The sequence below is a fragment of the Festucalex cinctus genome, chromosome 6 (genome assembly GCF_051991245.1).
Source record: "Festucalex cinctus isolate MCC-2025b chromosome 6, RoL_Fcin_1.0, whole genome shotgun sequence".
NCBI lineage: Eukaryota > Metazoa > Chordata > Actinopteri > Syngnathiformes > Syngnathidae > Festucalex > Festucalex cinctus.
In genome coordinates, this window is record NC_135416.1 from 14,438,291 (window position 1) to 14,452,425 (window position 14,135).

Here is a 14,135-nt window from a genome sequence, read left to right on the forward strand (position 1 = left end):
ATCTTGGGCCCAGAGAAACGTTTCTGGGTGTTACATGGCTTCACAAAACATAATTATTTTTTAAATTTCACAAATTAGAGTTGATTTTTAAAAAATCTTATACAGAAGACACCACACACATCTTAAGTCACAAGAAGTGCTTTATTTTTAGAGACCAGAACAATTGTGTAGTAATGCTGTGAGTATTACAGTGATGTAATAATAACCATCCGAGAAGGGATCTGCTACGTCTCAGCACTGTTTAATTTCTGAAGGAAGTGAACCAGAATACAAGGAATACGTAACTGCACTTGGCTCTAAAAAGAAACACACACACAAAATGGTTAGACTAATGGTTTAGTTAGTTTTGTAGCATTTGAACAACTGTTTGTCTGGGCAATGAACATATTCAATATGCACTACCTTCATAGCATTCAGGGATTTTGAGAGTTCCATCGATGCACTGAATTGACACAGCATAGCCGCAATTCCTGGCCTTGTTCAAGCAGTATACTGACACAATGTCATTATGGAAGACTCTGTTTGGCTCAAAGTCTCCAATCCAGAGTTTTTTACCATTGTATAATATTCTTCCTCTGCTTATGTCAATGCTACAAGGAGCTGCAAGTCACAGAAATGAGAAAATAAAACATGATAACAAGTGAATTTGTTGGGATTGTTACGCACAAAAAAACTAATCAGAAATGCAGAAATTAAACTGGCAAAACGACCTTCAGAAAATATTTACTTAATGGAATATAATCCATTTATTTTCTTCCACTAATCCCCTTCAGGATCACTGGCAAGTTGGAGTCTATCCCAGCTGGTTTCCAACAAGAGAAAATAAATCACAGGGTGCGTACGTAGAAACTAACTAACTAACGAACTAACTAACTAACTAACTAACTAACTAACTAACTAACTAACTAACTAACTAACTAACTAACTAACTAACTAACTAACTAACTAACTAACTAACTACTAACTAACAAAAACATGCAGGGTAGGTAAATTGAAGACTCAGCCCATAGGTGTGAAGTGAAGATAAATGTTGGTTTGGTTGGCTTGTTAGTTAGTTAGTTAGTTAGTTAGTTAGTTAGTTAGTTAGTTAGTTAGTTTCTTTGTTAGTTTGTTCGTTTTTTTCTTCCCAAGTATCTGTAAAACTAAAAAGCCATGCAAATACTGGAAGAACATGTCTCAACGCCTCAAGGAACTGCATAAATAAATATAAAATTATACTCTTAGTTATATTGGCCTACCTTTACAGGATGGTTTTTCAGACCAATTGCCATTCTTCTCGCAAACAATTTGGAAGCTTCCTTCCAGTCTATAGTCGTCAGTGCAGCCATACTCCACTGTTTCCATGAAGTTGTAATATCTTTCGTCGTTGTCGGACATGTAAGCCTTGAAAATGTTCCCTGGTGGAGGGCACGTGACCACTGGAAAGATTTTGCATTCCATAGATTAATATTGTTGATGAAAACTTCATTTTTAATCAATGAACACATGTATTTTTAAGTCAAATTTCCTGCGAGAGGAAACTCTGGAAAACTTCTCCAATGATCAAGTCCAATGGTAAAGTTGACCCTCACCAGCACACAGAACCATATAGGCATTTGGAAATTACTTGTTATTGGTTTTTTACTTAGTTTTGGAATTACATTGGTCACGCAAGGTGAAAGTATCTGCCAAGAATGTTTTCATTAATCAAGAGCCAAAAGTCCATTATGCTCTCAACACAAGAGATTGGTTGATGTAGCCTATTACATAATTTACAATGCAAGACTGACATTGGCTACTTACAAAAAATATATATGTATACCTCGACATTCGGGTGTTTGGGTCCAGGTGCCACTGGCCGTGCACTCGGCAAACGTGTTTCCAAAGAGGACGTAAGGAGGCAAGCACTTATATGTCCCAAAGGTGCCAAAATATGTTGCGTTTCCTTGTATCTTCTTGTTATAACTGATGAGACCAAACTTTGGAATTGGAGCAAGACCACAAGACACAGCTGCAAGAGAAGAGAACATATACTGTATATACCACTGTATATGTAGCAGTTAATGTAAAAATATTGGCATAAGTTTGACTTGTTCACACCTCAGGAGTGTGAAATAATTACTTTGATGTGTTCCAAATTGGAAGGAAACTAGACTAAGTGCAATTTCTGGAGAAATTGCGTGGGAATGCTGAAAGCATATTGACAGACACATTATGAAATTATAACCTCCTGGTTACTGGACAATGCGCTTTATCAACTGTGCCACCGGGCAGTATCAGACACCTGGTAATGATGATAAGATATATATATATATATATATATATATATATATATATATATATATATATATATATATATATATATATATATATATATATATATATATATATATATATATATATATATATATATATATATATATATATATATATATATATATATATATATAATGACTGTCCCATTGAAAATGAATGGGGAAAAGTTAATATTAATTGTTAAATTGTGCAAATACTGTAAGTAATGTGGAATCAGACGATATATATACCCCGGGAGGCGTGAATTTTTGATGCTAGTTGAAATTTGAACAATGTAATTTGGAAGTATTATGTGGGAGTTGTTAGGCGGCAAAAAAGTGTGGAGAATAAAAATGCTTCATCATTCCCACAATTACGGAATGGCAAATGGCATTTCATTTATAGAGCGCTTTTCCACCTTTAAGGCCCTCAAAGCGCTTTACATTTTGACTACTCATTCACCTACTGATGACGCAGCATCAGGAGCAATTGGGGGTTCAGTATCTTCCTCAAGGATACTTCAACGTGATCACAATGGCCTGGGATCGAACCCACAACCTCTGGGTTGGGAGACGACCACCATACCACTGATCCAAGCCGCCCCGAAGGAAGGAAGGAAATGGTGGACTACTACATACGTTTGCACTCTGGTACTGATTTGCTCCATGTTCCATCAGCTTGGCATTTAGCATTGTTGGGTCCAGACAGGGTATACCTATGGAGAGAAAACACATCATATGTTCTATCAACCATTTTTTTTAATTATTGGATTTCAAATCCTGTGTAAACACACCAATAGAATTATAGCAGTCAAACAAACAAGATACAATAGAATCACCAAAGTTGAATGCTTTAGGATGTAGACCACCATGAAATATTCCACATCAACATTACCAGCTAGCTTCATTTGTTACATGTCTTTCATTGGAATTCAACAAGAAGTTCACACTTTACCCCTCATGACAGGTATAGTTGATTATACTCTGGTACACCGTATCCTCATACTGCAATTCTCCATTGGACAGCGGGTCAGGATTAGGACAACGCTTTGCTACAAGGTAGAAGAGTACATACTATTATATGGAGTCTAAAATCACATTACCTACTAATGAAGAACACTCGATCCTAATCAACCACATGTAGGCTCACTGAAACCAACATTTTCATGCTTAAACTGATCGTCTTTTCTTTATTATAGGATTGTATAAAGAATAGGTAAATAGCTCCAACAAATTATGACACAAAGAATGACATTATGATACATTATAAAGTGAAATGTGAATACACCCGTATGCATGAAACATGACTGTTGAACTGTTTACTATTAGTATCACTATAAACACAAATAAAAGGCAGAGGTCCCTATAATCCATTGAGTGTTCAAACCAAAACACAGACCTGCCTAGAATAATGTTTTGTATATAATATTTAAAAAGAAACACACACACATTTCAGAAGTGAGTACATTTACGTCTGATTCCATTAAATAAAAATACACTGAGGCCCACCAATGCACATGAAATTGGTTCCAGTCCACTCTCCGTTCTCAGTACATACAATTGTCCGAGGGCCCAAAATGGACGTGTAACCCAGTTTGCAAGACAGCGCTAACTCTGCACCAGACACAAAGAAGTCCTGCCGCCTCACAGCTTCAACGTTGGCACCCAGCTCAGGCATTAAACATGCTGCAAGTACAAACACACAATTAGTGACTATTTGAGTGAAAACATAAAGCAAGTGTTAATCAGCATTTGGGTTAATCCATTCATCCTATTTAGTGTAACATTTGTCCTCATTGGGGTCTCGCCTCAGGACTCTCAGCACAGTACATCCTGGACTGAATTTGAGAGGAATCTGGAGAACATACGAACTCCACAGGAGGGTTTAAAATTAGATCCAAGCTCAAAACCTTTCAACTGTGAAATGCATAAAATAACAACGTGATCCTGTGAAGGCTGATGATTGCTAAATGTTCTCAACTTAGTTTGAAAGTTCATCTACAATTAGTCATTTCATTATCAAATCAAAAATATAGATAACAATTTTGACATGAAATCATAGGAAAATGTAAATACCGTAGGCTTCTTGTGCTGTCACAAGGGTAAAAAATGAGCCAAGAAGACAAACATTGAGAATATATTCCAACCTGAAAAAAGCACATAAATTCATGATGTCTTTTCTTTGGTGACCAGTACAATTTCTGAAATGTGTTGACGTTGTCACTGCTGTTTGTGCTTCTCCAAAAGTAAACAGATGAGTCCATTTGTTTGCTCACAGGCAATCATTTGGTTTTGATTCAGTTGCCCTACAAGCAACATGATAAAAGTCTTAATTCATCATTTTTCTAACCTTATGGTAACAGATTGGGGTAAGTGTGGTCCAGATAGGCATGTTTTGGAAGTTTGATGTGGAAGAATTTGATTTAGCTGAATTGGGTTGAGATGAACTAGAACAGTGATTTTGAGTCACCTATAAGTGTACTTTGAGCTCTTGTGACCCTGGCAGAAAAAAAACAACAGCAACACTGGAATCCACATTACTGGAAGCTCTGACAGTGGACTTCCCCTTTTGTTGCAACACTATTAAGTTAGTGTAAATACATATATTTATGCTGTTGATTCTTTTCATTCTAATGATGGGTCTTTCTATGCCAAATTGTTAATTTTTAAGAGATTTGAATGTGTGTTGTTCTTCTTAGTCCGTGTAATATTCCAAGATTCCAGTAGAGTCATAATAATAAATAGAAAAATGAATGACATATAATCACCATTTTGGATTACAGCATACATGTATCGTCATCCATCCATCCATCCACCCATCCATCCATCCATCCATCCATCCATCCATCCATCCTCCATCCATCCATCCATCCATCCATCCATCCATCCATCCATCCATCCATCAATTTTCATGCTTCATCCTCATTTTGTTTTGTTTGTTTATTTCCACAATGCTTTACTATCCAGGAACAAGACAAAAATATTGCTGAGCAGTCATTTAGATTGTGAAAAATGGACTCCTTCTGACACCATCCCCAACAACATCAAATGTTTTCTTGTCATTCCGATTGTAATATTTTCATTTTCCTCTTTTTTTTCTTGGAATGTGGATTTCCGGCGAAGAAAAAAACAAAAAAACAAAAAAGCGATAATGTAATGTAATGTAATCTTCTGGATTTCCGCACGATGGCGTCCTCATACAGCACTCACAGTGCAGGACCGTGGACCACGTCCCAACCCTGTGCAGCATAACAACACATTCCGACACATTATGTATCGAAATACTTGTTACGGTATTACTCATGTAAGTATTTTCAGATAATCTCTCTCTCTCTCTCTCTCTCTCTCTCTCTATCTCTCTCTCGTTTTCAAATGGTAGTTTTTAATTTAATAGTCTTTTGTAAATGTGGGTCACGACTTGATGACAACAGAAAAATACCAGTCCCAAGGTGACAACAGTTGAAAACCAATTAGTTAAGGTTAAATAAGTTTAAACTTAAATACATTTAAATAACACGATGCGATCCTAATCGTGGGGCGCTGAGCAGGCCCTTCATATGTTTCTTATTATCTTACTTTGAAGGTGATACCGGATGTACTTTTTGTATTCGACTGTGGGCCATTTGACGACGGTTTGAGCTGACACTGACAGCGGCGGCGCCCAGTGGCACCCACAGGCGGGGAAAGCCCTCACTCACTCGCACTCACCGAGTCCACAGCGTGTCTCTCTGCTGGTTCCCGACTCAGCCCCGCGCAAGAAACGTACACTCGGAAAACAGCGAGACGGATTTTGCTTGCGTTCAACATGGCCGATACAAGTTTGAACGAGTCGTCCACCCAGGACGTGGCTAATAGATTTGCTCGCAAAGGCGCCCTGAGACAGAAAAACGTCCACGAAGTGAAGAATCACAAGTTTACAGCCCGGTTCTTCAAGCAGCCGACTTTCTGCAGCCACTGCACGGACTTCATCTGGTAAGCCATCCGTCTCCGCCTCCACCCTCCTCGGCCGCCTCCACGCATGCAGCCTGTTGCATATAGGATTGCAACTTTGCAATCCTCCATGCTGTTACGCAACTTCACTTTGCAACTTTTCCCCACCTGATCCTGCAAATCTCACCACCTTGTCGACCGAGCTGTCAAAAAGTAGACTTCCTTGGGGGATCCCGGAGCCATATGGGAAGGGCCGGGTTGTTTATTTACTTCTTTAAAACTCATTCACTGCCAGTCATTATAGAAAATTTTTACATTTCCAATACTCACGTGATATTCCATTCAATAATTATATATAAACCGAATCTACCAAATAACAGAATAGACTCCCTACTTTTTGTCCCGTCCCGTTCTTTTATAATTGACAGCAGAAAAATGTAGGTTTGCCAAAATACAGCCATTTCTCCCATGGACTCTGAAACTGTGTTTATTTCCTATAAAATGGGGCTATGATGTCATCTACCGGTGGTTGGGCATCAGTAAAGTTGTTTCCAAGTTTGATATTTACAGTGGAGCATGCTCAGATTCGCCCCCATTTAGCACCGCTCTAGAAAATACAATTGACAAGTATACTTGTCAAAGGCAGTGAATGAGTTAAAACACTCAAAAATGTGTAAACGTTGCTTGCACGTGCAGTTTATATGTATTTCATTTAGGAAGCTTCCTTGATTCGAAGTCATAAGAAAGTAAACGTTTTACGAATTGGGATTAGAGACAATTACATTTCCTGCAATGTTCCTGATAAGGCAGATGCAGTTTTCTGATGAGTCATAGATTTCCCTTGCTGAGGCGTAAATTATTGAGGCATACTGCAATTCCATTGGTTTTCTTTAGATTTTTTTTTTTTAGTTTATGTGCCCATTTGAGAGTAATTCTTAAGAAGACTTTTACAGGATAAATATTTTAATTGATCAGGTCCACGTGGAGTAGTTTGTGGGAAGAAAATTAATATAGAAAGTATGCCATGTGCAAAAGAGACCAGCTAGATCAACTGAATGTAATTATTTTAAACTAAAAGTTTTTTTTATTATGAATTTTGTTAGGGCAAATAGAAAAAGTGTGATGCTTACTGTACAATTGAAAATACTCATAATTAACTGAAAATAACTTAATAATTTGTGTCCTAGCTACTTAGTAATAACGACAACAACAGCACTAACAAAACAACAAATAAAATAAAGGATATATACAGTAAAGTCAGCTCTGGTAAATGTTGATGTGACGAGATTGACATCCCAGACAATTGCAGTAGCCTAATCCTCTTTCTACCGTGTCACACATTTTCCATGTGTTGTGTCATTGGTGGTCTAGTGTAGGGGTCTCCAACTCCTCTCTCCTATCATCTGAGAGACAATAAATGTCTGTCATGTTTACGAACAATTATTAATGTTGATCTGATTTCCATAGCATAAGCAAGACAATGTTTTGCACATCACATGTATTAAAAAATGGTAATAGAAGACTCATATTGTGCAAAATAGCTTAAATTCAGCTATATATTAATAAACATTAAAATATTGTGAACATCTGCTTGTGCATTGTAATATTTCATTAATATTTCTTCATAAAAATATGTTAATATTCCCAATGAATAATATTCACCAAGAAGCATAAAAATATTAAAAAAAAAATACAAAGTACATACCTGAATGTGCATTTTAATCCTTAAAAAACAAAAAAACAAAGAAAAAACCATATCTGTGTAGAAAAACTAACATTGTATTACTATTCACCTACATTGTGTGCTCCTTGCTCTTTGAAATAAATGCTGCATGCCGACAAACATCACCACAGCATATGCTCAGCTTGATTGACAGCTAGTTAACAAATCGCTGAATCTCAGGAGGGTTCATGACACCTGTGATTTTGATCATATGGGAGATCGTTATGATCAAGACAAAACACGCGTGATATTATATTTCTGACTCTTTGTATTAGCGAACTCCTGATAGCTTGCGAGTGACATGACAGAGGCTTCTGGTTTAGTTGCTCACTCACCTGACCAGCGTAAGTTCAATTCCCACTCATTGATGCTGTGATTGTGAGTGTAAAATCACCTATCTCTATATGTGGCATGCCTTGTGTAAAACTAGTTAGGTCTTTGGACTGCCTGTCCCACCCATCAAGTAATGCAAAATAGTAACACACAGTTAATTGTTATGTTGCTCATTACAAAAAAAGAGGTCTATTAGCAAGATGCTAATTATTTGGTCGCTAACTCTAATATTAAATCCGCAAGCTAGCAAAATCAAGAGTTACAAAAAAAAAAAAAAAAAAAAGACAAACAAACATACAATATTTGGAAAATTTCTTTGCAATGACGAAAAGGCCCAATGAGACAACACAATAGCCTATGACCAAGAACAAAAAGAAAGATGCATTCTTAGGAGACTATAGGCCTACTTGAAATATGGATTCACTTCGATGGGTGATTCACACGCCAGGCCTGCTCATCATAATATGTGGCGAGCGGCTCTTGATTTAGCATCAGGGTGAGTTATTCATGGACTTTGTACTTGTTGTGTGGTGCTATGTTGACGCTTTTCATGAGAACGGCCCTAATATAGTTAAATCAAAATGTGGCTTCATCTCTTTATTGTTCTACTGAAAATACCTCTCGTATGGTATCCTTCATGATAAACGTTACCATAGTGACCATATTTAAACGTTGTTGTTACCGTAGTTGGTGTTTGTGCTGCTAATGCAGCTACATAAAAATACACAGTGGATTCACATTCGTTGTTGTATGTAACATTTTAATAATCATCAGAGAAAATGAAAGAAATCCACCAGTATTACCAAATAGGTTGCGTTCAAGCTCACAGTTTGTAGTACCCACCCGTGTTCACAGTCATCCACTGTTGCAGGTGCCAGTATGATCTCATGGCCTTTACTGCTTGCAGTTTATGACCTTGACAGTTTTACAGCATGGCATGTGCACTGCCTAACGGCAGTCCGTAGTCCAGAGAGCTAAACATGTCCTGCGGTTACAGGCTACAACTTGTTACAATGTCCATTGTATCAATAGAAGCAGGGAGAGTCCACTTTGTTTTCTGGGAGGGGCTCACTAACACAACATCATGCAGCTAAGCGGACTGGACTTAATAGCGAGTCTGGCAGGAATCATGTTCTTTCCATGAAAATCATTCCAGACGCAAAGAATGTTGAACATTTGCACATGTGGACGTTGCAGTCTTATGTGAGGTTAGGGTAACTTAGTTTTAAAAGACTGCCAACAAACGATCACATGATTGTTTATGTGTTTCACGTCATACAAAGTTCAATTGTTATAATTAAATAGAATTTGCTGATTGTATGAGAGGAAATGGTCAACTCATTTAATCCTACTTTGTCTGTTTCCACAGGGGCTTTGGAAAACAAGGATTTCAGTGCCAAGGTAAATCAAATTGACTTTATATTATTATTCAAAGATGATGTGTTTATTTACTGTGTATTCGTGTGCATGTGCATGTGATGTGGATCAGGCCCAGTGGTCTGTGTGGTCAAACAAGTGGTCATGTAGAAAGTAACTGAACAATCACCGCAAATTTGGCCTAACATTCAGACAAAGCTTGGCAATATTTACACCGACTTCATATTGAGCTTGCAGTTCTGTCGGCACTATCCCACAACCTGGATAGTGTTTATTGTTCCTGCAAGCACAAAACATGTGGTCAGAAGGATGTGGGCCTCAATCAACATTGCTTCCAGTTCCACCATGTTTTTGTGTGGCAAGAACTGAATTTGGCAGAAAGTGAAGCAGGAAACACACAACACACTGATGCAATTTGAGAAATAATGAAATCAAGAGACATGCCAGCGATGTTTGTTAGAGATGCTCAACTCGCAGAATGGAGTCCTTTCACTACATGTCGCCTCAAAGATGTCTTCCTCAGATGTGGGAAAGTCGGTGATGGCGAAGGAGTATTCTTTCACTAGTAGTGTCATTTGCCTTGTTTGTGCTAGGGACAGGCGTAAATTCACAAATATCTTTCTGACAGGAATTTTATAGAAAGTTACTTTGGGGTTAGATATCTACTTGTTTGTTACACCTTCTATTCTATTCTATTCTATTCTATTCTAAAACTGGTTGAGATGCAATAATTAGTGCCAAAGTATAGCGCTACTTTTTGAAATATTCTAGCTGATGGCATCACATACTGTAGCTTTGCTGCAGGCGTTAATTTTCACACAAAATTCCTATAGACTTCATGCTTGATTTGTTCTCTGACATTTAGGGTTGGGCAATACATCGAATACATGAATTCAATTAATTTGTTATTTTAAAAATCCAATAGTTGTAAATTAGCTAAATCATGAAATTGAATTGCACATAAATAAATACGCTCTTTTCTTCTGGATTACGAAAAGCTTTTGTTCTTAAGATCTTTTGTATCCAAACATTACATTACAAGAGGTGTTTACAATATACTTAATTGTGGCATTTAAACAAGTTATGCACAAGCCATGAATAGCTTTTTTTATGCACACACTATGAATATTAAGTTATGTGAAAACTGATTTAAAATCATTATACATTATTGCTGTCTGAACATTCTGTACAGGATTTATTATTGAGTAAGTGAAACCTTTAATGTTTGTTGAGTTTATTACTTCGATTAAAATCGTAATCGTCCAGAATGATTCGGAAAAAATGAAAGAAAAAAGCGCAGCTCTACTGACATGCAACATCAATTTATATAAACTGCTGTCGGCCAATCCTAATCCTTTCCAATCAACTGAATTTACAATCGGTACATGTGATCCTTAGGTTTTGTTGTTGTTGCTGTATTAAATAGCAAAAACAAACACAAGAACGGTGTAGAATTTTGAGTAAAACAATGAATTGAATCCATTTTGGAATAAAGCTGTCATAGTAATACATTCCTGATATGTTAAGCACTTGTCAAAGCAAGCATTACAATTCCTAAATTATGATTTTTTTTTAAATTTTTTTTTTTTTTTTTTTAATTTTGAAAGGTTATAAAAGGTAGGCCCTACTGTAGGAATTTTAACCTATCACCTACTTCTGTGGTTACCGGGTGGAACTAAACGCAGCCCTGTTACTGATTCACAAACAACACATCGACACATACAGCACAACATACATCTTTTCTCACATATATTGTTGTAATTTACAGTAACAATAACATCAGCTGTTTAAATGGAAAAAATATTGGTGTCATTATTTGACCCCACAAACACCTCACAATAGTTTGTGCTCGAAACCACGCTCAGTTACATGACCGATGTACAGTATATGACATTCATTTGTGTACACAAATCTCACATTTACATGCTGCATTCCAATTGGAGCTTCCACTCACCCCAGCATTGTCAACGCCAGCGTTTGTTGTTGTATTTTTGCAACCTCTCTATCTTCCTAAATGTAGGATAAACGCGCCTGCTGTCCCAGTCCAAATGCAGCAGGTGGGACCAGCTGCAAAGCACCCGGGATTATTGGTGGATTGCTCTGCTTGGCCATCTCTGTTGTAGACATAAAGATAAACGCCTTGCCAGACATTTGACCGTAGTAATTGGGAGCTTTTCTTATGAGAGTGTCAGCAAGAGTGACACATTCACAGGTCTTAGCTTAACACAACATTCCAGTAAACATAGAAAGAAGCTTCATGGAGTCTTCAGTGTTAGTAGGAACAAAATGTTGACTCTCAAAAGCCTGTGAAAAAGTGTTCAAGCAGTTGTTTGTGGTGTTCCTGGTTGAAAAAGAGGTTGACAGCACAACATGTTCTTGTAACGCCATCAGGTTTGCTTTCACAGCAAGCTGTTATTTTTCCTCCTAACTTTTAGTAATGAGTCACCTCGTCATATATGCTATTGCTAATGTTAATGCAGCTACTGGCATTTAAAGCATCTTCAAATTCAAGCAAAAGATTGTTCTAGCTATTAATTTTCGAGTGTGTTTGTCCTTATTAGCTGCACTGCTTAGTCCTAGCCCAGGATAGAAAAATAAATCTCAACTGCCGATGTCTTCTTCACTTTTCATAAATTCCCCTTCCAGACATGTTGAATAAATAATGACCGCCCCTATCAAGAGGCGATCGTTTCCGCTGCAACTTTCAAAAGTAGGAAAAGGTCCTCACTTTGTAAGATCTGTTTCGCCATAAATTATTAAGGCTGAGGCGCTCTTATAAAATGGAGGTCAGGTGCTCCAGCAGAGCCAGGCCGTCTCTCAGTCACCGCTCGAAAAATGACAAGGTGATAAACGGGAGGGTGACATTTCTGTAACAGGATTGACATTTCATTTTCATCCCCGTAAATGTCCTTTTGCTAAAAATAGGGATTGTGACGTATTACATCACACTTGCCTTTACAGTCTCATAAGCAGGACATTTTGATGAGTTACCTTTTAAACTTTTTTTTTCTTTCACAAAAGAGGTCAGTTTTGACTGAGTTGCATTAATTATTAATTATTGAGCATTTAGAGCTTCAGTTTACTCCTGGACAAAGTCAAGACAAGATAATAGAAAGATAACCTTTATTCCTCTGATAATTTTCAGAATTTGACTAAACATAAAAAAAAAAAAAAAAACATATTGCCTTAAAAATATATATAATTTTAATAAACTGTTTTTTTTTTCAACAATTGCTTTAATTATTGAATGACACTCAGCTTCCCATAGTTGTGATGTTCCTCAAGTCTTTAAAAACTAATTGAGACTGATTAAACCTGCAATCTGCTGATTGCAAACAAGTAGTACATTCTATTTTAATTCATTCTTAATTAATTCAGTATTTGATTAATCAACAATCAATTCACACACAAATGACATTTGTTATCTATCAATAAATAGTTGATTATAATGCACATCAATAGACCTAGTAACCCAGATCAGATTTTTTTTCTTACTAGGCAATCTCTTGCTTCATTAAAGGGATGCTTTCAACAAGGATTTAAAAACTTTCAGAGACAGAAGATTCTTTTAGAGTTTTATCTACAGTTTGCTCTATCCAAAAGGAGCAGCGAAACTAAAAGCCTTCTTCTCCAGTTCAATACAAACTTCGGGAAAAACAACTTGCACAAAGTCAGACAAATGCAAATTATGCAATCCGTCCTTCATGATCAACATAGAAGAAAGGCACTGTGGAATGTAGCCTAGAATTGCTTTATAAATGAAAACTTAGATGACGTCCAATCAAAGGAGTTCAACTGACTTTAGAGTACAAAGTACAATGGTGAATGAGAAATCCACAATTAGTGATGAATTTCAGAGCTCCATTATACACACTGTTCAAAATCTGCTGACTCTGAGGAGAAGCATTTATATACAACACTTTACCGCAGTCAAGAATAGTTAAAAAGGTTGACTCAGTCTAAAAAAAAAACTGCCAAAAACTATAAAAGAGAAAAACGGCTTGTTTCTGCAGTAAAACTTTCAGCTTTTGAGAAACCAACTGAATGTGCTCTTTAAAAGAGAGGTTTCCATACAACAAAACTGTCAAACTAATATTGGTGGACCGCATTGTAGTTTCCCTGGGATGGCCGTTATGACTGTTATGCCATACAAAAAGCCATATAAATCTTTAATCACCTCCTCATGTTATTACATTTACAATACACAACAAATCGTTGAGTAACTACCTTAGAAATCAGAAGTCAAGAATAATAGTTTGTTCAACTATTTTTCAAGTTATTGTAAATAATGAGGTCAGTAACAAAAAATACTTGCAATGTCTCAACACTATTAAGTGCATAAAACAACTGTTGGTAATTTTGATTTTAGCAAGCATGATAGAAGTTGACATACTTAAAATTTCTTTCTTGCACTACGTAAAATGATGCAGTGGGCCAAATCTGGCCCCCAGGCCTTGAATTTGTCACATGTGCATTCAAATGAAGAAACCAGTACATTA

The 14,135-nt window shown here is 36.8% G+C and overlaps 2 protein-coding genes across 3 annotated transcripts in view; one reads left to right on the forward strand and one right to left on the reverse strand.

Moving 5' to 3' along the window:
* Nucleotides 1–122: 122 nt before the first annotated feature.
* Nucleotides 123–5,103, reverse strand: LOC144020063 (beta-2-glycoprotein 1-like). The gene is made up of 8 exons (XM_077523098.1): nt 4,350–5,103; nt 3,783–3,959; nt 3,229–3,325; nt 2,913–2,989; nt 1,802–1,990; nt 1,239–1,418; nt 403–600; nt 123–296 (listed from the first exon to the last, which is right to left on the reverse strand). The coding sequence occupies exons 1-8, from the start codon at nt 4,441–4,443 to the stop codon at nt 232–234; spliced, it is 1,077 nt and encodes a 358-aa protein (XP_077379224.1). The 5' UTR covers nt 4,444–5,103; the 3' UTR covers nt 123–231.
* Nucleotides 5,104–5,760: 657 nt separating this feature from the next.
* prkcaa (protein kinase C, alpha, a) overlaps nt 5,761–14,135 on the forward strand; it is a 97,088-nt gene continuing 88,713 nt past the window's right edge. Inside the window, exons 1-2 of one of the 2 annotated variants that reach the window (XM_077523095.1) lie at nt 5,761–6,245; nt 9,629–9,660. In XM_077523095.1, coding sequence (XP_077379221.1) covers nt 6,079–6,245; nt 9,629–9,660 — 199 coding nt within the window. In that variant the 5' untranslated portion in view covers nt 5,761–6,078. The remainder of the gene's footprint in view (nt 6,246–9,628; nt 9,661–14,135) is intronic. The other variant, XM_077523097.1, reaches the window with a different exon arrangement.

Bases quoted from the DNA above. Each gene is read 5' to 3' on its own strand.
- LOC144020063 (XM_077523098.1), bottom strand. From the start codon at position 4,443: ATGAATTTATGTGCTTTTTTCAGGTTGGAATATATTCTCAATGTTTGT. The intron at 3,960-4,349 runs GTATTTACATTT...TTGTACTTGCAG, and splicing joins GACAGCACAAGAAGCCTACG to CATGTTTAATGCCTGAGCTG. The intron at 297-402 runs GTAGTGCATATT...GTTTCTTTTTAG, and splicing joins AATCCCTGAATGCTATGAAG to AGCCAAGTGCAGTTACGTAT.